General features: G+C 41.5%; 2 protein-coding genes across 3 annotated transcripts in view; one reads left to right on the forward strand and one right to left on the reverse strand.

The window, feature by feature from the left end:
* Positions 1 to 12,667, forward strand: part of mfsd4ab (major facilitator superfamily domain containing 4Ab) — a 27,374-nt gene extending 14,707 nt beyond the window's left edge. The window contains exons 1-10 of one of the 2 annotated variants that reach the window (XM_041846559.2): positions 8,445 to 8,844; positions 9,764 to 9,962; positions 10,085 to 10,333; positions 10,496 to 10,658; positions 10,880 to 10,995; positions 11,096 to 11,269; positions 11,447 to 11,594; positions 11,745 to 11,815; positions 11,911 to 12,031; positions 12,139 to 12,667. In XM_041846559.2, coding sequence (XP_041702493.1) covers positions 8,615 to 8,844; positions 9,764 to 9,962; positions 10,085 to 10,333; positions 10,496 to 10,658; positions 10,880 to 10,995; positions 11,096 to 11,269; positions 11,447 to 11,594; positions 11,745 to 11,815; positions 11,911 to 12,031; positions 12,139 to 12,239 — 1,572 coding nt within the window. In that variant the 5' untranslated portion in view covers positions 8,445 to 8,614 and the 3' untranslated portion in view covers positions 12,240 to 12,667. Of the gene's footprint in view, positions 1 to 8,444; positions 8,845 to 9,763; positions 9,963 to 10,084; positions 10,334 to 10,495; positions 10,659 to 10,879; positions 10,996 to 11,095; positions 11,270 to 11,446; positions 11,595 to 11,744; positions 11,816 to 11,910; positions 12,032 to 12,138 lie in introns of those variants that run through there. The other variant, XM_041846560.2, reaches the window with a different exon arrangement.
* Positions 12,668 to 12,749: 82 nt separating this feature from the next.
* LOC121537531 (acidic mammalian chitinase-like) lies at positions 12,750 to 19,647 on the reverse strand. The gene is made up of 10 exons (XM_041845141.2): positions 19,624 to 19,647; positions 18,935 to 19,136; positions 18,736 to 18,792; positions 17,346 to 17,511; positions 17,064 to 17,188; positions 16,570 to 16,693; positions 16,270 to 16,455; positions 15,100 to 15,219; positions 13,380 to 13,521; positions 12,750 to 13,249 (listed from the first exon to the last, which is right to left on the reverse strand). Exons 2-10 carry the CDS (start codon positions 19,066 to 19,068, stop codon positions 12,915 to 12,917), a joined length of 1,389 nt encoding a protein of 462 aa, XP_041701075.1. The 5' UTR covers positions 19,069 to 19,136; positions 19,624 to 19,647; the 3' UTR covers positions 12,750 to 12,914.
* Positions 19,648 to 26,061: the final 6,414 nt, after the last annotated feature.

Below are 26,061 nucleotides of genomic sequence, written 5' to 3' on the forward strand. Positions count from 1 at the left end.
CTCTCTCTCTCTCTCTCTCTCTCTCTCTCTCTCTCTCTCTCTCTCTCTCACTCTCTCTCTCTCAGCTTTCTCCTCCCTCCCTCCATCCACTTCCCCTGTTAACATATTCCCCCTCTGCTTTGGGAAAACGGGGTGAAGGGAATGGGGGAGAATATGAGCTACTGTTTAAGTAAGAAGAAGCGGAGAGAAATAAAGGGCAAGAAACCAGAGGGAAGAAGAAATGTGTTTGAATTGTTGAAGATTTAATTAGTAAAAAGGTTTAGGACAGGATAGTTATTTAGCGTCTGCTAAATAACTAACATGTAAAATGCCATTACATCTTGATCAGCTCTGTAGTACAAGACTGATGAGGAGATGGAGAAGAGAGTAGGTTGGAGAATGGTTAGATGGAGGGGAGTAATGAATCTGCATCCCTCCTCTTCTCCCCGGCTCCCTGTACATTTAGATCACAGCTTGTACTGCATCAGTGCTTCAAGAAAAGCCCAGTTTCACTGTCTCCCTGCCGCCGCCAGCCCCAGCCCCAACTCTACTCTGTCTCTCCATCTCCCTTTCCCTCAAATAGACACACAGGCTCAGTTCATTACTATTCACCAGGTCTCACTAAGACGTGCTTCACTGTCCCGCTCACTACCACTGGGTGCAGGGGGGAGGAGGGAAGGTAGAGAAGGAGATAAATCTTACAATAGAGGAGAATAAATCACAATAGACTGTCCAGATGTGTGTAAAAAAAACACTTACTAGACTGTAATGTGCTATGCAGCATCTGGTGGTTTGTTTTTCTATTGTGTGACAGCATATATCCAGGTAAACAACAATGCTAGTTTTATCCTAATCCGCACCACCCCTAATATCCCTGAGTCTGGCAACAAATGCAGTGAGATTATGGAGCTTTCTGCTGTTTAGATTGAATCTCCACTACTAACACACAATACAGATGAATACAGTGTATTCAGAAAGTATTCAGACCCCTTTTTCCACATTTTGTTATGTTACAGCCTTACTCTAAAATTGATTAAATAAAACATTTTCCTCATCAATCTACACACAATACCCCAGAATGACACAGCGAAAACTGGTTTTTAAAATTTTAGCAAATTTATTAAAAATAAAAAACAGAAATACCTTATTTACATAAGTATTCAGACCCTTTGCTATGAGACTCGAAATTGAGCTCAGGTGCATCCTGTGTCCATTGATCATCCTTGAGATGTTTCTACAGCTTGATTGGAGTCCACCTGTGGTAAATTCAATTGATTGGACATGATTTGGAAAGGCACACACCTGTCTATATAAGGTCCCACCGTTGACAGGGCATGTCAGAACATAAACCAAGCCATGAGGTCGAAGGAATTGTCCGTAGAGCTCCGAGACAGGATTGTGTCGAGGCACAGATCTGGGGAAGGGTACCAAAACATTTCTGCTGCATTGAAGGTCCTCAAGAACACAGTGGCCTCCATCATTCTGAAATGGAAGAAGTTTGGAACCACCAAGACTATTCCTAGAGCTGGCTGCCCGGCCAAACTTAGCAATTGGGGGAGAAGGGTCTTGGTCAGGGAGGTAACCAAGAACCCGATGGTCACTCTGACAGAGCTCCAGAGTTCCTCTGTGGAGATGGGAGAACCTTCCAGAAGGACAACCATCTCTGCCGCACTCCACCAATCAGGCCTTTATTGTAGAGTAGCCAGACGGAAGCCACTCCTCAGTAAAAGGAACATGACAGCCTGCTTGGAGTTTGCCAAAAGGCACCTAAAGGACTCTCAGACCATAAGAAACAAGATTTTCTGGTCTGATGAAACCAAGATGTAACTCTTTGGCATGAATGCCAAGTGTCACGTCTGGAGGAAACCTGGCACCATCCGTACGGTGAAGCATGGTGGTGGCAGCATCATGCTGTGGGGATGTTTTCAGTGGCAGTGACTGTGAGACTAGTCAGGTTGAAAAACTGCTCCTGAGAGCTCAGGACCTCAGACTGGGGGCGAAGGTTCACCTTCTAACAGGACAACGACCCTAAGCACACAGCCAAGACAACGCAGGATTGGCTTCAGGACAAGTCTCTGAATGTCCTTGAGTGGCCCAGCCAGAGCCCGGACTTGATCCCGATCGAACATCTCTGGAGAGACCTGAAAATAGCTGTGCAGCAACGCTCCCCATCCAACCTGACAGAGCTTGAGAGGATCATCAGAGAAGAATTGGAGAAACTCCCCAAATACAGGTGTGCCAAGCTTGTAGCGTCATACCCAAGAAGACTCAAGGCTGTAATCGCTGCCAAAGGTGCTTCAACAAAGTACTGAGTAAAGGGTCTGAAAACTTATGTAAATGTTATATTTCAGTTGTATATTTTTAATTTAAGACTACATTAATTGAGTTGTTTCTATGAAACATTGTTACAAAAATGGCTCATATTAGTCTCTTGGATAATTAATCTTGTATCAAGTTGTTATTTTATGTCTGTCATAAGGTAATTCACCAGAAATGAGTCTTATTTAAACCCTAGGATTCATTCATTGCAACCGCCAAGGTCCTGTAAAGATGGAGAACTTGCAGGCATTTGTTGCTGCCACTTATGAACCTGATTTAAATTACCTTCTACCTAGCGTTCAGAATTAGGAAAATATTTTCAATCTTTTTTAAAATAGGTTTTCAGTTTTTTTACTAAGTGGTATTGCTATTTTGCTCTGCAGTGCTAATATTATTATATTGCTCACCTGCCTGTCTTCTCCATTCAGCATATCCTTTACTCTATTTTTGGCCTTGGAGAGGTGTAGCATGGGGGCATCTCTGTCCGAGGGGGAGGGGTGGGGCCGGGTTTGACACAAGTGATGTCTCTGTGCCCTCCAAAGCATCAAAGGGTGAGTGATAGATTCTCCATTGCTACAAGCGTCAAGAGTAAATTTCAATTCCAGGGCCGATTTAGAAACTATATTGAACATGGAAAATTCGGGGTTATCGTTATCGCTCTCTGGACATTCTGAACATTACCTTAGAATGGAGCCCTGTCTAGTCGGGACATCAAATCTGTATTCTTATAACTTGTTTATCTCTTTAAAAATCATTGTCACTCTTTTCTTATTTTTAGGCATTTTAGTAAATTCACATTTCAAAGTAGGCCGACATTAAAATGTACTTTTAGAAAATGTAGCTAGTGCTGTTGACATTTATCTTAAGAGATTGTAGGGCTGGTGTGAGTTATAGCAGTATAAATGTCTCTTGATAAAACAAAGAAGTGAGAGGCAAGCTGTTCTCCTTCTTACTACAGTGACAGCTTCAACAGCAAAACAATCTGCAGTCGCTCCCTCTCTCTCTCCCCCTTACTGCAGCCAGTCTTACTGGGACCCTGGGGGAAATACAAGTGAGACCTGCAGTCTGCAGCAAAAACAGAGTGAGGAAGAATAGGGGGCCGGGAGTAAAAAAGTGAAGCTAGCAGATTAAGATTCCATACACAGTTTGACCTCGCACTGTTTTAGGCCTCTGATTAAGTGTTGGCCAAATGTCAGACTATGGAGATGAGATGGAGAGGAGTGGAGAGGCCTGAGATGCTTCTCTCTAGTTTATGTCCGGCTACTGACATAGATGTGGCCAGCATACTAAATGTCAGAAGGCTTCAACAGAAAAAAAAAAATGGTGTGTGCGCATGAGCGAATGTGTGCCTATATGCGACAGACGGAGACAAAAGAGGTGACAAAGAGAAAATATATTAGAGGTTGATTCATGGAAATTAATCCTGCAGAGAAAATGAAAATCTGTCTGCCAGAACTCAGTTTGTTTTCATTTAATATGATCGATAATGTATGGATTAAGATACGTGACAGAAAGTTTGTCTGCTATTCAGAGTGTAAAAATGTTAATCTCGGAAACGTTCAGTATTAGAGACATCTGACTAGCAGGATTAATCAGCATATTTTCTCTTCACTAAATCTATTTACAGAACATCTACTATGGCAAAATAAATCATTCTGTGTCATGATCTTATTTCATTTCTACATTCTGTCGCCAATCTTATAAAGAAGGGCCATCTTGATGTTGATATTGCCATAATTTGCATTTAATTTAATTGGATACAATTACTGAGCAGTAAATGTAATTTAATGTTGAAGAAACTCAACTACCCAACCATCCAATGATGGGATTTATAAATAAATTATCTGGGCTCCCGAAAGGACTGATCTCTATAATATACAGTGTAAACAACTTTTGGAAAGCTCATATTCTGAGCTAGCCATTAGTATGGTCCACAGATCTAATTGAATCTGAACAACCCTTTAACTGGAACAGAGTATGGAAAAATATGAGTTTTAAGTTTTAATGTCACAGGCACAAGTACAGTGAAATGCCTTTCTTGCCAACTCAAAACCCAACAATGCAATAATCAATAACAATGTATTACTAGAAAAAATATATATATATGAAATACACAATAAAGTAAGTAAGTAACTAAGTAAGCATACTATATAAAGGAAATATTTAAAAGGTAACTTCCAATACCATATTTACATGTGCAGGGATACTGGAGTGAAGGAGGTCGATATGTATAGGGGTAAGGTGACTTGGCAACAGGATATAAGATAAACAGTGTAGCAGTAGCTTGCATGTGTGCGGGTGTGTAGAGTCACTATAAATGTATGCACAAAAAAAGTATGACAATGTATGCACTCACTACTGTAAGTCGCTCTGGATAAGAGCGTCTACTAAATTACAATAAATAAAAATGTATGTGCATATTATGTGTGAGTGAGCAGATGATGGAGTGACTGTTTGTATGTGTTGGAGTGACAGTGTGTGTAGGGCCCTGTGAGTGTGCATAGAGACAGTGCAAATACTAAAATAAAAGGTCAATGAAGATACAAGGTAAACTCAGTCCGTGTAGCTATTTTGTTAGCTATTTATCAGTCGTATTGCTTGGGGATAGAAGCTGTTCAAGAGCCTGTTAGTGTCAGACTTGATGTACCGGTACCTCTTGCCGTGCGGCAGCAGAGAAAATAGTCTATGGCTTGGGTAGTTGGAGTCTTTGACGATTTTCCGGGCCTTCTTTTCACACCGCCTGATATAGAGGTCCTGGATGGCAGGGAGCTCGTTCCCAGTGATGTACGATCGAGGGCGGTGCTATTGCCATACCAAGCAGTGATGCAGCCAGTCAAGATGCTCTCAATGGTACAGCTGTAGAACCTTTTCAGGATTTGAGGGCCCATGCCAAACTTTTTCAGAGGGAAGAGGCACTGTCACACCTTCTTCACGACTGTGCGTGTGTGTTTGGACCATTTTAAGTCTTTAGGGATTTGGACACCAAGGAACTTGAAGCTGTCTACCTGCTCCACTGCCGGCTCATCGATTTAGATTGGGGCATGCTCGCCCCCCCCCCCGTTTCCTGTAGTCCACGATCAGCTCCTGAGTCTTGCTGACGTTGAGGGAGAGGTTGTTGCTCCAGCCTTGGCATCCCGTAATCTGAACCATCAATTTATACATTTTACATTTGTTCATAGACTGTTTTATAAAAGTATAATTTGAAATGGATAATGTACCCCCAACAAAAAATGGGGTAAAAACAAATAAAATACCAAATTAAAGGAAATGCAACGTATGTGCACCATCTAGTGTTGAAAGTCAGCATCCTCAACCCCTCTATAATCAGAGCGTTAGTGAGCAAGTGGTACTTTATTAGACGTGATATTTTTATGATGTAGTTGTAGATTATAACTCTGGGATATAATAAATACAATATACAGTATTATTTTTTCATTTTTTAAAAGAATAGAAGTATGTAACAAATAGTGATCGTGATAGTTAGACCAGGGTGCTTAACCAAATATTTGAGAGGTTTTGAGTAAAATAATAATACTTTGTTTGCAATAGACTCAAATTCTTATAATTCTGCTTGTGACAACTTTGACAGAACCAGTTCTACCAACCATGGAAAACCGTCATCTTCAGCCTCATTCAAATTACAATGCAGTTGAAATTTAACAACACCTTACAAATCTACAAATCTCTGCAAGGATGTTAGTTTGTTGACATTGTTAGTTGACAATTACCTAAAAAGTTACTTGTGTGTTGGTGTAACCTTGAAAGAGGAAGTGTGCAGGCTGATTGTTGTTAATCAATGCCTTTTATAAAAACATATACAGTATTTCTCAGGGGCCATGACTCAACCAGCAACTCCGCTCCAAGGAATAGACTTGGCAAATCAGTTACACAATATGAACCCAGCAAGTTGTTCGATTTTGCCACAATTTATTCACTTGCACACACATGGAACTTTCAGAAAGTATTCAGACCCCTTGACTTTTTCCTAATGTTTTTACGTTACAGCCTTTTCTAAAATTGATTAAAAAATAAATAATCCTCAGCAATCTACACACAATACCCCATAATGACAAAGTGCGAACAGGTTTTTAGAAATATTTGCAAATGTATTAAAAATAAAAGAAACAGGCACACACAGTCAGGGGAGAAGAAGGGACTTGGTCAGGGAGGTGACCAAGAACCCGATGGTCACTCTGACAGAGCGCTAGAGTTCCACTGTGGAGATGGGAGAAACTTCCAGAAGGACAACCATCTCTGCAGCACTCCACCAATCAGGCCTTTATGGTAGAGTGGCCAGACGGAAGCCAGTCCTCAATAAAAGGCAAATGACAGCCCGCTTGGAGTTTGCCAAAAGGCACCTAAAGACTCTCTCAGACCATGAGAAACAAGATTCTCTGGTCTGATGAAACCAAGATTGAACTCTTTGGCTTGAATGCCAAGCGTCACTTCTAGAGGAAACCTGGCACCATCCCTATGGTGAGCATAGAGATGGTGCACAGCCAAGACAATGCAGGAGTGGCTTCGGGACAAGTCTCTGAATGTCCTTGAGTGGCCCAGTCTCTGGAGAGACCTGAAAATAGCTGTGCAGCAATGCTCCCTATCCAACCTGACAGAGCTTGAGAGGATCTGCAGAGAAGAATGGGAAAAACTCCCCAAATACAGGTGTGCCAAGCTTGTAGCGTCATACCCAAGAAGACTCGAGGCTGTAATCGCTGCCAAAGATGCTTCAACAAAGTACTGAGTAAAGGGTCTGAATACTTATGTAAATGTATTATATTTCGGTTTTATTTAAATTTTTGTGCAACTTTTTCTAAAATCCTGTTTTTGCTTTGTCATTATGGGGTATTATGTGCAGATGTTTTATTTGTATTTATTTTTTAATCAATTTTAGAATAAGGCTAAATGTGGAAAAAGCCAAGGGGTCTGAATACTTTCCGAAGGCACTGTGTATATTTATCCTTTCACAAGGATATGAAGCATATGTAGCATATTGCAGCATGAATGTATAGTGAATGTGCAGCATAAATACTCTCTTCCAAATTACATGAACGTTGTTGTGTTTAGCATCTATGTGGAGGATACTGGCCTGGGTGCAATATGGTAAATGGTTGGGTGTTGGACGGCTGGATTTCCAGTTCACTGCGGGGGCAAGGAATAGGATTCAATAAATGGTTGTGATTCTTCGAATTGCTACCATTTCTTGGTCCCCATTCCTACTCCTTGACCCTGTTGTGACCCGGAAATCCATAACTGGCCACTAGCCTCAGTAAATCAATTCAGGGATGAGCTGTAAGCCAGCAAACCAAGACGCTCACCAAGACAAGTCTTGGGACATCCCTGCTGTTAACCAATTTTCTCTTCCTGTCATGGTTGAAGTTTTACAACAAATGTAAGGCAATATAAAACTAGTGGTGTTGTATGATGCACATCCTCCTATACTCCAACCCCAGTCAACCTCCTGGACTTTAGACCTGCAAACAAGTTCATGTTGGTATAGTTTATTTAACCTATATTTAGCCAGGGAGTCATTCCCAAAGTCTGCCATTTTAAATATACAACTGACAGCAGGTATAAGTGACACTTTGTCAATGACTTGAGATAATCATTTTCCCCACCTTGACTCTCATCACCAGTACTTTTCCCTGGCCGCCCAAACAAAGAAAGTCTTGGATCACGAACCCTTGTAAAGGAAGAGGATAATCTGCCATATAAATGATCAAGAGCATGTTGGAGTCCTTTGAAGTTATGTTCTAATAATATATTAAGTATGATGCTTTTACATCTATGGGAAGTTACATTGGGCCCTGCACAGGTTAGATCCCCTAAGCCCTCTTGGTGATACAACTCCATAATGGCACCAAGGGAAGCCAAGGCACCCTTTCATCCTGTGTCATTTCCGGACCGAAATTAATGAATGGAGGGACACGATAAGACAATAGTTAGCTTTCAAATATAATTTTGACACAGTTCGACACTTAACAGCAAATCATTGACACTTGAAATAGACCCAATGTCCATAGAATCTCCCCTACCCATTAACTACAAAGGACATCCTTTCAGTTAAGTAATTTAGGTGGGAACTCTGCCTTGAAAAGCTTTAAAAGAGAGCGAATCCCTCAAATAGTATACTACAAGACCTTCAGCAGGTAGAGACAGAGTAGTTACTTACCATACTGTTGACTGGGCACCAAATAACATAAACGCTAGTTAGGTCTACTACTGGACAATTTAGTCTGAATCCCCATCTCTTTGCAAACTTGTGGACTGACTTGTTCATAATTTCTCAACTTGAATTTCTGAAGCTTGTGGAACAATAATGTTTATAGAAGAGCGGATTATAACACTTTTTAAAAGGAACTTTCACCACACCTGTACATACTGGAGTGTGTTCTTCAGTTTTGGGCTGTGTATAGCCTTCCTGGGACCTACCATATTGGACTTGCGATGTCAAACCCAGTCTACACTGAGCCAGATCACCTGGGTGTTCTTCTCCCAGCAGTTCTGCCTGCTCATCGGCAGCTCTATCGGAGGGCTCTTCAAGAAAACGTGACTGACTATTCAAACAGTTCTCTGATCCCTGTGTGAAGCATAGGGTTGCAAAATTCCGGGAACTTTCAAAAAATATGATTTAGTTTTCCTGAAATCCCGGTTGGAGGATTCCCGGAATCTATAATGTACAACCCTACACTCTTAGAAAAAAAGGTGCTATCTAGAACCAAAAAGGGTTCTTCGAATGTCCCCATAGGAGAAACCTTTGAAGAATCCCTTTTGGTTCCATGTAGAACCGTTTTGGGTTCCATGTAGAACCCTTTCCACAGAGGGTTCTACATGGAACCCAAAATAGTTCTACCTGGAACCAAAAAGGGCTCTCTTATGGGGACAGCCGCAGAACCCTTTAGGAACCCTTTTTTCTAAGAGTGTAGTGAAGCATTTTATGGAGATCCAGCCCGAAGAATATATCTTACATGTTTGCAATTCTCAGACTATATATACAAGATAGTTTGATTTTCTGAGAGCACATTTCTGCTCACACAGTATTCATCTTGACATGGATTTTGGCAGAACTGTGTTACTTGAATTTCTCACTTTAAACCAATGAATTACAAAAAGATAGCTTGAATTTAAAGGGCTCTACACAGTCAACGCAACGGATCTGCAGTTTGTTTGCGTAGCTCTCTACGTAGTTCTAGGTGCTGATTGTTTTTAACACAACGCAAACAGAGCTCCTTAGTCTGTGAAATTACTGTGTAGAGCCCTTGTGTGAGGTGTGAGGCTCTGTGTATGCATCAGTTGGCAATGATCTCTGTAGCCTATTCTATCAAAAGTGAGCCCCTAGCCAGCACCCCTTTGCATATTTCAATCATAGTGTTGGCTAACATCTTGTTCAATGTTTGAGCCATTCAAACCTCTAGTATGTGTGTATGTTATCTCTAGTAAGTAATAACTCTTCCCCTCTCTCCCAAAGGTTGTTCAGTGCTCTAGCTGCACTGTTCCTGTCCTCGCTACTCATCTCTGTAATATTTGCCATCATCCCCCTCTGCCATAATGTGCTGCTGCTGGCTATCGCCATGGCTATGTCCGGTCTGGCCATGGGCATCATCGACACCATCGCCAACATCCAGCTGGTTGCCATATATCAGAAGGACTCGGCTGTCTTTCTCCAGGTGAGAGAGAAACTATGCCCAGTTCAGTTCAGCATTCAGAATATACCCAAAGTGCATTATATTTAGAATGAAAGAATGATAGAAAACTTTTTTCCGTACATCACAGTTTGTTGTTTTTGCAGGCCCTCCACTTCTTCATTGGGTTCGGGGCACTGGTGAGCCCTCTGATTGCTGATCCCTTCCTGTCTGAGACAGGCTGCAGGGTGGGGAACATAACAGAAAATGTGACCCAGATCATGCACCACTTTAGGAACACGCTGAGGAACAGCCCCATTGTGATGCACAACGTGTCCTTGGACCACCTGCCCTTAGCGGAGGAGCCAGAGGAGTCCATCGTGTCCTACGCCTTCTGGATCATGGCAATGATCAATGTAAGATCTTGGAAAAGCATAGTGAGGTGAAATACAGTGTGTAAGCTCTAGCATAACGCCCTAATATTAATTCCGCTCACTCCAAACGTAATAATGTTGATTGATTATTGCAAAGGCTTTGATTAAATTATATATCATTTGAATTATATTTTCCTCTCCCAGCTGCCAGTGCCAATGGCAGTGTTATTCCTGATGTACCAGGAGCAGTTGATCCCCTGCTGCCTCAGCACCACCCCTCGTTTGCTGGACAAAGACGAGCTGGCCATGGAGAACCAGGGGGCCGAGGGGCCTGACACAGAACCTAAAGACCAGGAGGAGGGAGGAGGTAAAGTACAAAACATAATGTTTCAGATCTGATCTGAACTCCTCATTTCCTCTATAAGATGACAGTATAACCAAGATAATTGGAGAATGATAATACTTGGATCTCATGTATGGGAATCTATCACATCAAAGTCTCAGAGTTAGGATCAGTTGAAGATTCACACCTACTGTACTAGCCAAGTGGTTTATGACCCTCCTAATGTTTCTCTTGGGGGTTTGCAGGTCATGGGGATATATTCAGCTGCTGTCAGAATAACAACCTGCGCGAGTTGCCTGTGTCCTTCTTTGGGATTCATATCGTTGGCGGAATGGTCCTGTTCATGACCGATGGCATTGTGGTGAGTGGCACAGATTCTGTTATAACTATGCAGTCTGCTCCATTTTAGTGTATGTATGCAGCAATGGATTAATCTGTGGACCTCCACTTTCTATTCCTAGGGTGCGTATGCAGGCTTTGTGTACACATATGCAGTGTCTCCCCCCATTTCTCTACCTAATAAGACCGCGGGATACCTGGTTAGTATCTTCTGGGCAGCCATTACTGCAGGACGTCTGGTGTCCATCCCTCTCACCTTCCGCTTCCAGCCCGTTCGACTGCTCATCATTAATCTGGTAATGCCAATTATAGAATATTGTATTAATCCCTAAGGGAAATTAATTAATGTTAATGAAGGTGTGTAATAAAAGCTTAATTGTCTTTCAATTCCAATATGTTTATATTTAAATGGACAGTTGTCTCAATAATTGATTGTCTATATATCCAACTGAAGTCTTTCTTAATCTCTGCAGGCTGGTGTCATTGTCACAGTGTTGTTGCTGCTCGTCCTCTACACCAGCAGTATATTCCTGTTTGTTGGGACCACTCTACTGGGCCTGTTCCTCAGCAGCATCTTCCCCTGTATGCTGGCTTACACTGAGGACATCCTGGACTACCAAGGTACATTCATCAATCGCCAGCACAATAAGTGTCAATGACTCAGTAATAACACAGTAATGACTCAGTAATAGAGTGGTATGATAAATTATGATGCGGTACTATATCGTCTCTCTGAGTGTCTTACTCAGCTTCTCTTTTCTCTCTTGGCAGGATGTGCAACGTCAGTTCTGGTAACAAGTGCTGGGATGGGAGAAATGGTCATGCAAGTCCTTGTTGGATCGGTAAGACTGCACAGAGACATAGTATATGTGAAAGAGAGAGGAAGATAGAGCAAGAGGTAGATAAACAGTCTAATATTGTGCCTTGCGTCCTCCAGATCATCCAGAGTGAAGGCAGCTATAGTTTCCTGCTCTGTGGCATGATCATTGGCTGTATCGGCTCCATCCTCTTCTTCGGGCTGCTGTTCTTCCATCGCATGCACAGGAACTACCTCACTGGTACTAGGACCACCTCAGCCATATCACAGTTGAACATACATAGAGGAAAAAGTACATAATTTATCTGTAACCCATCTATTAACAGGCTAACCTTTCTCCCCCCACAGGAACCTCAATGAAGTCAGCCATGGTGGAGGAGCTCCCACCAGCACTACCAGCAGCAGCAGCAGTAGTAGACAGTAAAACAGAACAGAAGGAGAGCAGCTGAGAGGATATGTAGCTGGGGCCATTTGGTGCCCAGTATTGTTATTGACCAACAATGTGACGAGGAAGAAAACACGCTGTTAGTGAAGATAAATACATACAGTACCAGGACCTGTGTAATGTTTTAGCCATCCTGCAATAGCCAGAGGAGTGAATAAGTCATGTTTAAGTTATTAATATATTCCAAATGATTTAGTCCCTCCTTTTTTCCTTCCTGAAAAGGCTGCTACTGCTTCTTATTCCAATCATCATCATCCTTTTAGATATGCTAATGCTACCTTCTGTTTAAAGCCCCTATAGATAATGACTGTGTAATAAGAGTGTGAGCAAGGGGTAGTTATGTTACAGTATATGATAATAATGTGCTTTATTTTCAAGACATTTGGATTGGTATCCATTGTCACAATATTAAAATGTTTTCAAAAATGTGAACATGAGTTGAATGACTACTTTTTTATTTCAACATAAGACTGAACAAATGTTGCTTTCATTAATAGTTGATCACAAGAAGGGGATGAATTCAAAACCTTTTAGAACAATTTATTGAATTAAGTAGTTTTTTTTATTGCTATCTGAAATATAATGTAGGATATATACTCAAAAGGGGAGGCCTCCAGTTCTAAAATGGAGGGAGACCTTCCACCCTTGAAATGTAGCCTGTCATTCTGAAACAGGGACGTTAGGGCCAGTTGCAGCAAGAGCATGCGGTGTCGAAGACCAGGCCAGTAGCACAGTACTGGAAGTAGGTCATGCCCTGACTGCAGTTGTAGAACTGGTTCTTGTTCTTGGGGTCAGCGTACATCCCGGCGGCCTTGCCAACACAGAAGTCACTGTCCATGCCACTGGTCCCACCGGGGTTCCCACCGCTGGAGCTGCCTCCACTGGAACTGCCTCCGCTGGAGCTGCCTCCACTGGAACTGCCTCCGCTGGAGCTGCTTCCAGAGTCACCACCATCATCACCTCCATTGGTAGATCCCTTAATGGCGGGCAGGGGAGTTGCAGGGGGATTGCAAGCTGAAATGGGTCAAAAATCATCATGAATTGAAAGGACATATTTTAGGTGTTTGATATAATTCTGTAGCACAGCAGTCAAAGAAGTCATACATTTCTGTTATTGAACCCAATATAGTGTGCAGGTCCTTACATGCTGATTCCAGATTGAGGCCTTTCTTGAGGACGTTGATGAGAGGATATTTTCCCTGACCACAGTAGGTGCCGGTGTAGTCATCCATATCAAGAGTCCAGACCATGGCTCCTCCAAAGTTGTTCTTCTTCAGCCAGTCAACCTACAGACAATGGTGTAAAGTAACTAAGTAAAAATACTTTGAAGCACTACTTTAGTTTTTTGGGGGTATCTTTACTTTACTATTAATATTTTTTATTACTTTTACTTTTACTCCACTACATTCCTAAAGAAAATATATACTTTTTAGTCCCATACATTTCCCCTGACACCCAAAAGTACTTGTTACATTTTGATTGCTTAGACAGGAGAGCAATACGGTCCATCCCTACCCACTGGGCACGCACTGGTTGAATCAATGTTTGTTCCATGTCAGTTCAATGAAATTACGTTGAACCAACGTGGAATAGACGTTGAATTGATGTCTGTGCGCAGCGTGTACTGCCTCTGATCTGGCGGACTCACTAAACACAAATACTGCATTTGTAAATTATGTCTGAGTGTTGGAGTGTGCCCCTGCTGTCCGTAAATAAATATAAACTAGAAAATGTTGCCATCTGGTTTGCTTAAAAATGAATTTTGATGTATAGCATTTACTTTTTACTAAATTATGACAATTGAGTACTTTTTTCACCACTGTACTTAAGTACATTTAAAACCAGATACTTTTAGACTTTTACTCAAGTAGTATTTTACTTGCTGACTTTTACTTGAGTCATTTTCTATTAAGGTATCTTTACTTTTACTCAAGTATGACAATTTAGTACTTTTTCCACGACTGCCTATAGACAGCAAGAGGCACAACTTTAAATGTTAGCTGGCAAAAAGACGCAACATTTTTACAGTGGTCAACACATGCAGAGAAAACCAGTTTAACAACTTGATGCACTACTACATGGTAATCACTAGAGAGCAGCCACACTAATCATTTCCATGTTATAAATGCACATTCATGTGCAGTGCAATATTGATACTGTAGTGTGTGATGAATTTATTTGTTTAGTGGATTGTGTGGTGGAAACACATTTAGCAGACTGTTTGATCTAGTCTCTCCATTCAATCTTTATACACTGAGTGTACAAAACATGAAGAACACCTTCCTAATATTGAGTTGCACCCCCTTTTGCCCTCAGAACAGCCTCTATTCGTCAGGGCATGGACTCTACTAGATGATGAAAGAGTTCCACAGGGATGCTGGCCCATGTTGACTCCAATGCTTCCCACAGTTGTGTCAAGTTGGCTGGATGTCCTTTGGGTGGTGGACCATTCTTGATACACACAGAAACTGTTGAGCGTGAAAAACCCAGCACCATTGTAGTTCTTGACACAGTCAAACCGGTGCACCTGGCACCTACCACCATACCCCATTCAAATACATATTTTGTCTTGCCCATTCACCCTCTGAATGGCACACATACACAATCCATGTCTCAATTGTCTCAAGGCTTACAAATCCTTCTATAATCTGTCTCCTCCCCTTCTTCTACACTGATTGAAGTGGATTTAACAAGTGACATCAATAAGGGATCATAGTTTTCACCTGGATTCACCTGGTCAGTCTATGCCATGGAAAGATGGCATTCCTAATGTTTTGTACACTCAGTGTATGTCACCATAATGCTTAATGAAAAGTAGTTTCACATTGCAACAAATACTCCATTTTTTATTGTATTGTTCTTACCTTGATCCCGAAGCTCTTGACATTGTCATAGCCCACCCACTGGGTTCCTTTGTAGGCATACGGCACGTCCTGTGCTGCGTCCCAAACCTCTGTGGCTCCGTCTTTCAAAAACCCACAGATCTGTGATACATAAAAACACAGGGAATAGACAACAGCCAACAAAACTGATGCCTCTCTCCATCAAGAGTCATCCCTTTCTTTTATTGTTCTTGAAAGTACACTGAACAAAAATATAAACGCAACATGTCAAGTGTTGGTCCTATGTTTCATGAGCTGAAATAAAAGATCCCAGAAAGGTTCCATACGCACAAAAAGCGTATTTCTCTCAAATTGTGTGCACAAATGTGTTTACATCCCTGTTAGTGAGCATTTCTCCTTTGCCAAGATAATCCATCCACCTGACAGGTGTGGCATATCAAGAAGCTGACTAAACAGAATGATCATTACAAAGGTGCACCTTGTGCTGTGGACAATAAAAGACCACTCTAAAATTTGCAGTTTTGTCACACAACACAATGCCACAGATGTCTGAAGTTTTGAGGGAGCGTGCAATTGGCATGCTGATTGCAGGAATGTTCATTTCTCTACCATAAATCAACTCCAACGTCATTTTAGAGAATTTGGCAGTACGTCTAACCGGCCTCACAACCGCAGACCACGTGTATGGCATTGTGTGGGCGAGCGGTTTGCTGATGTCAATGTTGTGAACAGAGTGCCCCATGATGGCGGTGGGGTTATGGTATGGGCAGGCATAAGCTTCAGACAACGAACACAATTGCATTTTATCGATGGCAATTTGAATGCACAAAAATACTGTGACAAGGTCCTGAGGCCCATTGTGAGGCCCATTTTTTAAAGGTATCTGTGACCAACAGATGCATATCTGTATTCCCAGTCATGTGAAATCCATAGATTAGGGCCTTAATTTATTTATTTAAATTGACTGATTTCCTCATATGAACTGTAACTCAGTAAAATCAATGAAATTGTTGCATGTTGCGTTCATATTTTTGTTCAGTATAATTTCCCTTGTTATGATAAAGCCATCAAATAAGAAGCAACCAGTTGAGTCGAAGTTGAGATACAATTGAAACCAGACCATAAGGAGGCCCTCAACAGTTAGAATTCACTTTTTATGATGTAAGAAATAAATATCACCATTTAAAGTACCTCAAAGTAAGCCAGCTCTCCAGCCTCCTGTGTATATTTGCCAGGAGTTCCAGCCCCGGCGATAGATGCTCCGATTCCGTTGTTAGCTGCGTTCTTCAGGGTGAATGAGTTGCCGTAGGTGGGGAACCCAACCATCAGTTTCTCTGCTGGGGCTCCATGGTTCTTCCAGTAGTTCATAGCATAGTCCTGGAACACAATAGCTTCATATATTAGTGTTTGCTGCCTGCTGGGTTAACGTCGCTCTTCAGCAGACTCATCACACCCACAAACAGCCATCCACCCTTGTCCTGACCTACTCACCACACTGAAGTAGATGAAGTCACCACTGTCAAAAGGGCTCTTGTACAGGGGGCTGCACTCTCCAGTGAACGGATCCCAGGAGCCGTGGAAGTCATATGACATGACATTGATCATGTCCAAGGCCCTAGAGGTGGCAAAAGTGGCAAACTGTTATTATATGGTCAGTATCATAGCCTGAATAGCAGTAATATCTTTTTGAGAAAGACATTACATTACATTTACGTCATTTAGCAGACGCTCTTATCCAGAGCAACTTACAGTTAGTGAATACATTTTTTTTTTTTTATACTGGCCCCCCGTGGGAATCAAACCCACAACCCTGGCGTTGCAAACACCATGCTCTATCAACTGAGCTACATCCCTGCCGGCCATTCCCTCCCCTACCCTGGACGACGCTGGGCCAATTGTGCGCCGCCCATGAGACAGTGACTGTATGGCAGTATACAGGCTACAGAGTACAGTAGATAGGCCACTACAGAGTGGATGATGCCTACTGTCCAAGCTTGGGGATTTCGTAGGCAGAGTTGATGGTATCCCTTCCACCGGAGACAGCAGCAGACAGCAGGAGACGGGCCTTGTTGGTCTGCTTAGCCTCCTTCTCAAAGGCTGCCCTCATTTCCTGTTATCAACACATACAGTATTAGGGCTTTACTATTTACTCAATAACTATTGCAACAGAAAAACATTCAACTCTCTCAGTTGTTTTATTGTTGTTCTGACACCTGGGAAATCTTTACTGCAGATCTTCAGAAAACAGAGTATTTAGTCAACTTTACCTCCACAAGAACAGAGTAGAGCTGCTGATCCTGAGGAGGGCTCCCTCTGTTGGCTGGGTACTCCCAGTCGATGTCCAGACCATCAAACTCATACTTCCTCAGAAACACTATCACAGAGTTGATGAAGGTCTGGCGGTTGGTGGGGCTGGCCACCATGGCAGAGAATCTGATGGGGAAATAGAATGACTCTAACCATACACAGTTTTTATGCGAGTAAAGTCATACCTTATTTTGAAAAAAAATCATGACAGCTGTGATGGAAACAGTACGTTTCCCAAAAATATTATAAATGCCTACAGATAATTTGTTCGTTTGACATGGTGGAATAATTTTGTATCGGTCAAATTATTTTTTGCGAGAAATGGTGGTAGAAACGCCCTTATGCTCAAATATTAATATAATGACCATCATGTCGAAGTAAACTTGGGAGTCACGCGATAATATGGTGTGTGGTCCTCCCACTACGACTCGGGAAACCATGCAGTTTATTAGGCTACAGATGAAATAAATTATGATGAACTTCACAGGGTGGTGAAAGTGCACAGTGATGAGTTTGATGGTCCTTTCAATAAATATCGAGGGAATTATTCTAGTGACAGGATGATCGATGCTCTTATCCATAATAGTGGTCCCCTGTAGCTCAGCTGGTAGAGCACGGCACTTGTAACGCCAAGGTAGTGGGTTCAATCCCCGCGACCACCCATACACAAAAATGTATGCACGCATGACTGTAAATCGCTTTGGATAAAAGCGTCTGCTAAATGGCTTATTTATTATTTTAATCTCATCATATAGACTAGCCTACCCAAACAGCCTACCCGCACTAGGCCTATATGCGAGCTGTTGGCTAGAGCGCACATGCCAAGACCAGAGTAGGCACATTTGCTATTTAACAGTTTTTGTGACAAAACTATCAGTAGAGTCGATAATGCAATTGAAACAGAGTTGTATTAGGTTCATGAAAACGTAAGCGAAAAAGTACATCTTGTGTGCACAACATTTTTTACATTTTAGTCATTTAGATGACGCTCTTATCCAGAGCAACTTACAGTTAGTGAGTGCATACATTTTCATACTGGCCCCCCGTGGGAAACGAACCCACAACCCTGGGGTTGCAAGCGCCATGCTCTACCAAATGAGCTACAGGTGACTACGTCATCACGCACAGATTTGATCTGTAACAAGTCTGTTTGGTGGAAACACACAACTGCAGGGAAAATGTGTATATTTTCTTCATGCCAATTTTTGAATATTCGCATGAAAATCTGTCGCCAATTGGATGGAAGCCAAGCTACTGATGATCTATAGAGAGAAATAGAGGGAAATAGAGAGACACTGATTGCCCTTATAGAGAGGAGAGTATGCAAACAGATATAGCAGATCATCTTACCCAGAAGAGCCGAAGTTCCATCCTCCAACAGACAGAAGAGTCTTCAGGTTGCCATTCCTGTTGAAATACAATATGTTATTCCATATAAAGAAAAAATAAAGTAGTAAATTGATAACATTTGTCTCTCTTGACACAATCTCATGAGGTGAATCTCATGAGGTGAATCTCATGAGGTGTTCGTTTCTCAGTAGGGGCTCACTGGTTCTTCAGGCCGTTGAACTGGCTATAGAGCTCTACGTCATTCCACTCAAAGGTGGCCAGTTCGTTGTTCTTCATGGTGGCGAAGGCATAGAGAAGATGGGTACACAGACATGGGTCAATGTCATTGGGCATGTAAATGGTGGGGGGTGGTCTGTACTGTGCCCAGTTTGTGAAGTAGCATGACAAAATGTAGGAGGATCCTGAGAAAACAAGTTAAAAGCAGATATGAATGGTTTGATATTTGCTGTCGTTCACTCGTTTATAGGTTTTAATTACTTTATTTTCAACAATAGTCTCATAATCCACTTAGTTTACATATTCTATTGTCCCATAATTAGTAAAGTACAGATGTAGGATCTTAATTTGATCACCCTGTTGCAGGAAATGTAAAACATATACTGTATTTGAGGTTTAAAAAGGCTTCTGAAGTTTGTAATTTCCACTTAGAAATTTCAGACTTGATTTTCCCTTGCAAAAAAATGCATCAACCGCTACACAATTTCAATTAATTATAATCCACATAATAATTCAAATTTCCTGTTGCTGCAGGACTATTTTCCTGCTGTAGCAAACTGGCACAAATTACAATCCTACATCTGTACTGTACTTGGTCTATGGACCACAATTGAGTTCATTTGAGACCCCGTCCCAAGCCTACTAAGAGTTTGTGTTTTGGAGTCCACTTACCAAGCTGTGCATGCAGCAGCAGGGCTAGAGCTATGGAAAGAGAAGACAAAGATTACATTTTGTTATGCATACGTTGGATGCATTGAGCTTTCACCATAACTACTTACCCGTCACAAACAGTACTTTGCCCATGATTGCCTTGTACAAAGACTGCGTCTACAGTCACCACTTTTATACACTCTGCATTTGCTCAAAACGCCTTGACATGCATTTTTGCAAAAAAAAAGATTGTTGCGCATTACTAAAGATTAAAATATTTGCTGGCATAAGCAGTGAGGTGTGATTACCTATCTTTCCATTATGTTCTGCAGGTACACTGCCAAATTGGATTTCTCCTTGTGTGAAGGACCTTTATGGTAGATTGTTTCATGAACATACTTCAGACTGATCATAACAGTAACTGACAAGTACGTGTGGCCTAGTTTGGGCCTTGTCTTGGTTGATACTTGGCACCTGAGAAAAGATGTATGCACATATTGGCACTGAGAATTTAAGGGAACACAATATCCCAAATAAGAAAAATACAAAAACAAAACACATAGTGACTGGAAAATGTGTATACAGTGGGGCAAAAAAGTATTTAGTCAGCCACCAATTGTGCAAGTTCTCCCACTTAAAAAGATGAGAGAGGCCTGTAATTTTCATCATAGGTACACGTCAACTATGACAGACAAATTGAGAAAAAAAAATCCAGAAAATCCCATTGTAGGATTTTTAATGAATTTATTTGCAAATTATGGTGGAAAATAAGTATTTGGTCACCTACAAACAAGCAAGATTTCTGGCTCTCACAGACCTGTAACTTCTTCTTTAAGAGGCTCCTCTGTCCTCCACTCGTTACCTGTATTAATGGCACCTGTTTGAACTTGTTATCAGTATAAAAGACACCTGTCCACAACCTCAAACAGTCACACTCCAAACTTCACAATGGCCAAGACCAAAGAGCTGTCAAAGGACACCAGAAACAAAATTGTAGAACTGCACCAGGCTGGGAAGACTGAATCTGCAACAGGTAAGCAGCTTGGTTTGAAGAAATCAACTGTGGGAGCAATTATTAGGAAATGGAAGACATACAAGACCACTGATAATCTCCCTCGATCTGGGGCTCCATGCAAGATCTCACCCCGTGGGGTCAAAATGATCACAAGAACAGTGAGCAAAAATCCCAGAACCACACGGGGGGACCTAGTGAATGACCTGCTGAGAGCTGGGACCAAAGTAACAAAGCCAACCATCAGTAACACACTACGCCGCCAGGGACTCAAATCCTGCAGTGCGAGACGTGTCCCCCTGCTTAAGCCAGTACATGTCCAGGCCCGTCTGAAGTGCATTTGGATGATCCAGAAGAGGATTGGGAGAATGTCATATGGTCAGATGAAACCAAAATATAACTTTTTGGTAAAAACTCAACTCGTCATGTTTGGAGGACAAAGAATGCTGAGTTGCATCCAAAGAACACCATACCTACTGTGAAGCATGGGGTTGGAAACATCATGCTTTGGGGCTGTTTTTTCTGCAAAGGGACCAGGACGACTGATCCGTGTAAAGGAAAGAATGAATGGGGCCATGTATCGTGAGATTTTGAGTGAAACCCTCCTTCCATCAGCAAGGGCATTGAAGATGAAACGTGGCTGGGTCTTTCAGCATGACAATGATCCCAAACACACCGCCCGGGCAACGAAGGAGTGGCTTCGTAAGAAGCATTTCAAGGTCCTGGAGTGGCCTAGCCAGTCTCCAGATCTCAACCCCATAGAAAATCTTTGGAGGGAGTTGAAAGTCTGTGTTGCCCAGCGACAGCCCCAAAACATCACTGCTCTAGAGGAGATCTGCATGGAGGAATGGGCCAAAATACCAGCAACAGTGTGTGAAAACCTTGTGAAGACTTACAGAAAACGTTTGACCTGTGTCATTGCCAACAAAGGGTATATAACAAAGTATTGAGAAACTTTTGTTATTGACCAAATACTTATTTTCCACCATCATATGCCAATAAATTCATTAAAAATCCTACAATGTGATTTTCTGGAATTTTTTTTCTAATTTTGTCTGTCATAGTTGACGTGTACCTATGATGAAAATTACAGGCCTCTCTCATCTTTTTAAGTGGGAGAACTTGCACAATTGGTGGCTGACTAAATACTTTTTTTCCCCACTGTAAGTATTGAAGATTTTGCTGTGTTTTTTTATTGCACTATAAGCCAGAATAATGTAACATTGAATACGTATAAATTGTTAAGTTTTTCTGTTTGAACAGCTAAGTGGTAACCTAAAAAAATGTATACTGTTATCGCACTGCTAACATTAACAAGGCACACACAAAACAGAGGCGCTTACACTGTAAATATGGGATATTTAGTAGCTAAAGAAATCAACCTATCTATGATCAGTGTCTGATAAGAAAACATGTGATATGCCAAAAAGGTTAGAGTCAATAGATACAGTGGGGGGAAAAGTATTTAGTCAGCCACCAATTGTGCAAGTTCTCCCACTTAAAAAGATGAGAGAGGCCTGTAATTTTCATCATAGGTACACGTCAACTATGACAGACAAAATGAGAAAATAAATCCAGAAAATCACATTGTAGGATTTTTTATGAATTTATTTGCAAATTATGTTGGAAAATAAGTATTTGGTCAATAACAAAAGTTTCTCAATACTTTGTTATATACCCTTTGTTGGCAATGACACAGGTCAAACGTTTTCTGTAAGTCTTCACAAGGTTTTCTACACACTGTTGCTGGTATTTTGGCCCATTCCTCCATGCAGATCTCCTCTAGAGCAGTGATGTTTTGGGGCTGTCGCTGGGCAACACGGACTTTCAACTCCCTCCAAAGATTTTCTATGGGGTTGAGATCTGGAGACTGGCTAGGCCACTCCAGGACCTTGAAATGCTTCTTACGAAGCCACTCCTTCGTTGCCCGGGCGGTGTGTTTGGGATCATTGTCATGCTGAAAGACCCAGCCACGTTTCATCTTCATTGCCCTTGCTGATGGAAGGAGGTTTTCACTCAAAATCTCACGATACATGGCCCCATTCATTCTTTCCTTTACACGGATCAGTCGTCCTTGTCCCTTTGCAGAAAAACAGCCCCAAAGCATGATGTTTACACCCCAATGCTTCACAGTAGGTGTTCTTTAGATGCAACTCAGCATTCTTTGTCCTCCAAACACGACGAGTTGAGTTTTTACCAAAAAGTTCTATTTTGGTTTCATCTGACCATATGACATTCTCCCAATCCTCTTCTGGATCATCCAAATGCACTCTAGCAAACTTCAGACGGGCCTGGACATGTACTGGCTTAAGCAGGGGGACACGTCTGGCACTGCAGGATTTGAGTCCCTGGCGGCATAGTGTGTTACTGATGATAGGCTTTGTTACTTTGGTCCCAGCTCTCTGCAGATCATTCACTAGGTCCCCCCGTGTGGTTCTGGGATTTTTGCTCACCGTTCTTGTGATCATTTTGACCCCACGGGGTGAGATCTTGCGTGGAGCCCCAGATCGAGGGAGATTATCAGTGGTCTTGTATGTCTTCCATTTCCCTAATAATTGCTCCCACAGTTGATTTCTTCAAACCAAGCTGCTTACCTATTGCAGATTCAGTCTTCCCAGCCTGGTGCAGGTCTACAATTTTGTTGCTGGTGTCCTTTGACAGCTCTTTGGTCTTGGCCATAGTGGAGTTTGGAGTGTGACTGTTTGAGATTGTGGACAGGTGTCTTTTATACTGATAACAAGTTCAAACAGGTGCCATTAATACAGGTAACGAGTGGAGGACTGAGGAGCCTCTTAAAGAAGAAGTTACAGGTCTGTGAGAGCCAGAAATCTTGCTTTTGTAGGTGACCAAATACTTATTTTCCACCATAATTTGCAAATAAATTCATAAAAAATACTACAATGTGATTTTCTGGATTTGTTTTTCTCAATTTGTCTGTCATAGTTGACGTGTACCTATGATGAAAATTACAGGCCTCTCTCATCTTCTTAAGCGGGAGAACTTGCACAATTGATGGCTGACTAAATACTTTTTTCCCCCACTGTAACTTATCTCTATCTTTCCATCCTTATTTCAGCCTTCAGTTATTTCAGACTGCATAAATCAGATTATGCAACAAAAATGTGGATGCTAATGGAACATGTTGTACAGTGACAGTTCTAGTGTGAGTAACCACCTTAAAGTAGAAGTTATTGAAAAAAGTTATTATTATTATTTTTCATAGAAACCTTGTTTGTTCTGCTGGAGGCGTTTGTAAAGTGAAAAGGGAAGCTAACCAGATGTTAGTGGGACAGCAGTAGGGGATCCCTCATAGTATCCTCATAGGATCTGAACTTACTTTGGCCAAGGTCAAATGTGGGCCATGTTAGTCAGGAGTAGCTGTGTGCAACTACAGTATGTTGCTAAACACAGGCCACAAAAATCCAAGGTCCTCTATTAAAACCTGGTGAATTCATGGTGAACTAATCTCTGAGGTCAGATTCACACCAAACCAGGTTTCAACATCTGTTATTGGCCTATTATCACTGAAGCTAGTCGTTGGTGGGTGATTATAATGCCAATGAATGATGGATAAATAGTACATAATGAATCATTAATAACCACACACTTCTCTGCTTTCTCATTTGCTGCAAACGTCCTATTTCTCATTTTGGAAACACTTACCTTACTACATATACTTTTAGCTGACGAAACAGTCATTTGAATGAATACTTGTGATTTTGAGACATACATTATCACAATACTGAGATTGTAGGCACATTAAAAATGTCAAATTTAGCTCAGATTGTTAATAACATTCTAGAAGTGTTACTAAAGGTAAAAACGTTTATATTTCTCTGAATGTCTGCATGTTCTCCTTATAACCCCTTAAGCCACAATAGTATACACGTCTACTTAGGCTACTGTACAACCAAATACAAATAAGGGTTTCAGCTTGATTAAGGCATTACGCCATGTAACATTTTCACTGTTATTTTAGACAAAAATCTAGTATGTGTTGAAAGACATTGAGGATTATTCATCTCCCTGTATGTGCGCCACTAATTTGTTCTGTTCACTCATAGAGAACAACAACCTTTTCTGATGAAAATGGGAAACAAACCATCAAGTAAGTCATTTCCCAAAATGAGTTAGAAAAGGGTTCCCCAACTGGCAGCATGCGGGCCGAATTTGGCCCGCGGGGGATTTTAATCTGATCCAAAGTATTCCCACGCATAATAGAGAGATATGTGTGATCATATACAAATGTAAGCAAGGTTTGAATTATAGTGAAAGGTGTGTATTTAATTGTAATGGTCTACATATGGGACTAACACCTCAGACTGGTTAGTGGTTTTGCATCATTGTTTTGGTTCTTGGCTGTGCTTGGATAAGTAAAAGGTGACCTTGTGGTGGCAGTGATTGGGACTTTTGTAAACAGGCAGTATTAGTCAAACAAAAGATACTGTATGACTTTTATATTAAGTTGTCATGAACACGTGTTTCTGTTGTCTGTTATTTTGTAGTATTCCTTTGACAATATGTTAAAGCACTAAGTGGAATTTTGCTCTATTTTTCATTCTTTGGTATTGTGTTAAGCTAGCCTACTATAAACGTACTAAAATCCATTATAGCAACAAAAACTACAATAGCTCCAACAACAGTAGCAACAACAACAACAACTATTCCTACAAACACATTCATGCCATTGTCTCTCATGACAGACACATCTAGTCTGTAACTTGGTTGTATATACAGTGAGGGAAAAAAGTATTTGATCCCGTGCTGATTTTGTACGTTTGCCCACTGACAAAGAAATGATCAGTCTATAATTTTAATGCTAGGTTTATTTGAACAGTGAGAGACAGAATAACAACAAAATAATCCAGAAAAACGCATGTCAAAAATGTTATAAATTCATTTGCATTTTAATGAGGGAAATAAGTATTTGACCCCCTCTCAATCAGAAAGATTTCTGGCTCCCAGGTGTCTTTTATACAGGTAACGAGTTGAGATTAGGAGCACACTCTTAATGGGAGTGCTCCTAATCTCAGCTTGTTACCTGTATAAAAGACACCTGTACACAGAAGCAATCAATCAATCAGATTCCAAACTCTCCACCATGGCCAAGACCAAAGAGCTCTCCAAGGATGACAGGGACAAGATTGTAGACCTACACAAGGCTGGAATGGGCTACAAGACCATCGCCAAGCAGCTTGGTGAGAAGGTGACAACAGTTGGTGCGATTATTCGCAAATGGAAGAAACACAAAAGAACTGTCAATCTCCCTCGGCCTGGGGCTCCATGCAAGATCTCACCTCGTGGAGTTGCAATGATCATGAGAATGGTGAGGAATCAGCCCAGAACTACACGGGAGGATCTTGTCAATGATCTCAAGGCAGCTGGGACCATAGTCACCAAGAAAACAATTGGTAACACACTACGCCGTGAAGGACTGAAATCCTGCA

This window comes from Coregonus clupeaformis, chromosome 24 (assembly GCF_020615455.1).
Source record: "Coregonus clupeaformis isolate EN_2021a chromosome 24, ASM2061545v1, whole genome shotgun sequence".
NCBI lineage: Eukaryota > Metazoa > Chordata > Actinopteri > Salmoniformes > Salmonidae > Coregonus > Coregonus clupeaformis.

What these genes read in the sequence shown, in the direction of transcription:
- LOC121537531 (XM_041845141.2), bottom strand. Translation starts at nt 19,068, where the DNA reads ATGCCCAATGACATTGACCCATGTCTGTGTACCCATCTTCTCTATGCC. An exon ending in TTCAACGGCCTGAAGAACCA is followed by an intron (nt 18,793 to 18,934) that starts GTGAGCCCCTAC and finishes GTATTTCAACAG; the next exon opens with GAATGGCAACCTGAAGACTC. An exon ending in TCTACTCTGTTCTTGTGGAG is followed by an intron (nt 17,189 to 17,345) that starts GTAAAGTTGACT and finishes TGTTGATAACAG; the next exon opens with GAAATGAGGGCAGCCTTTGA.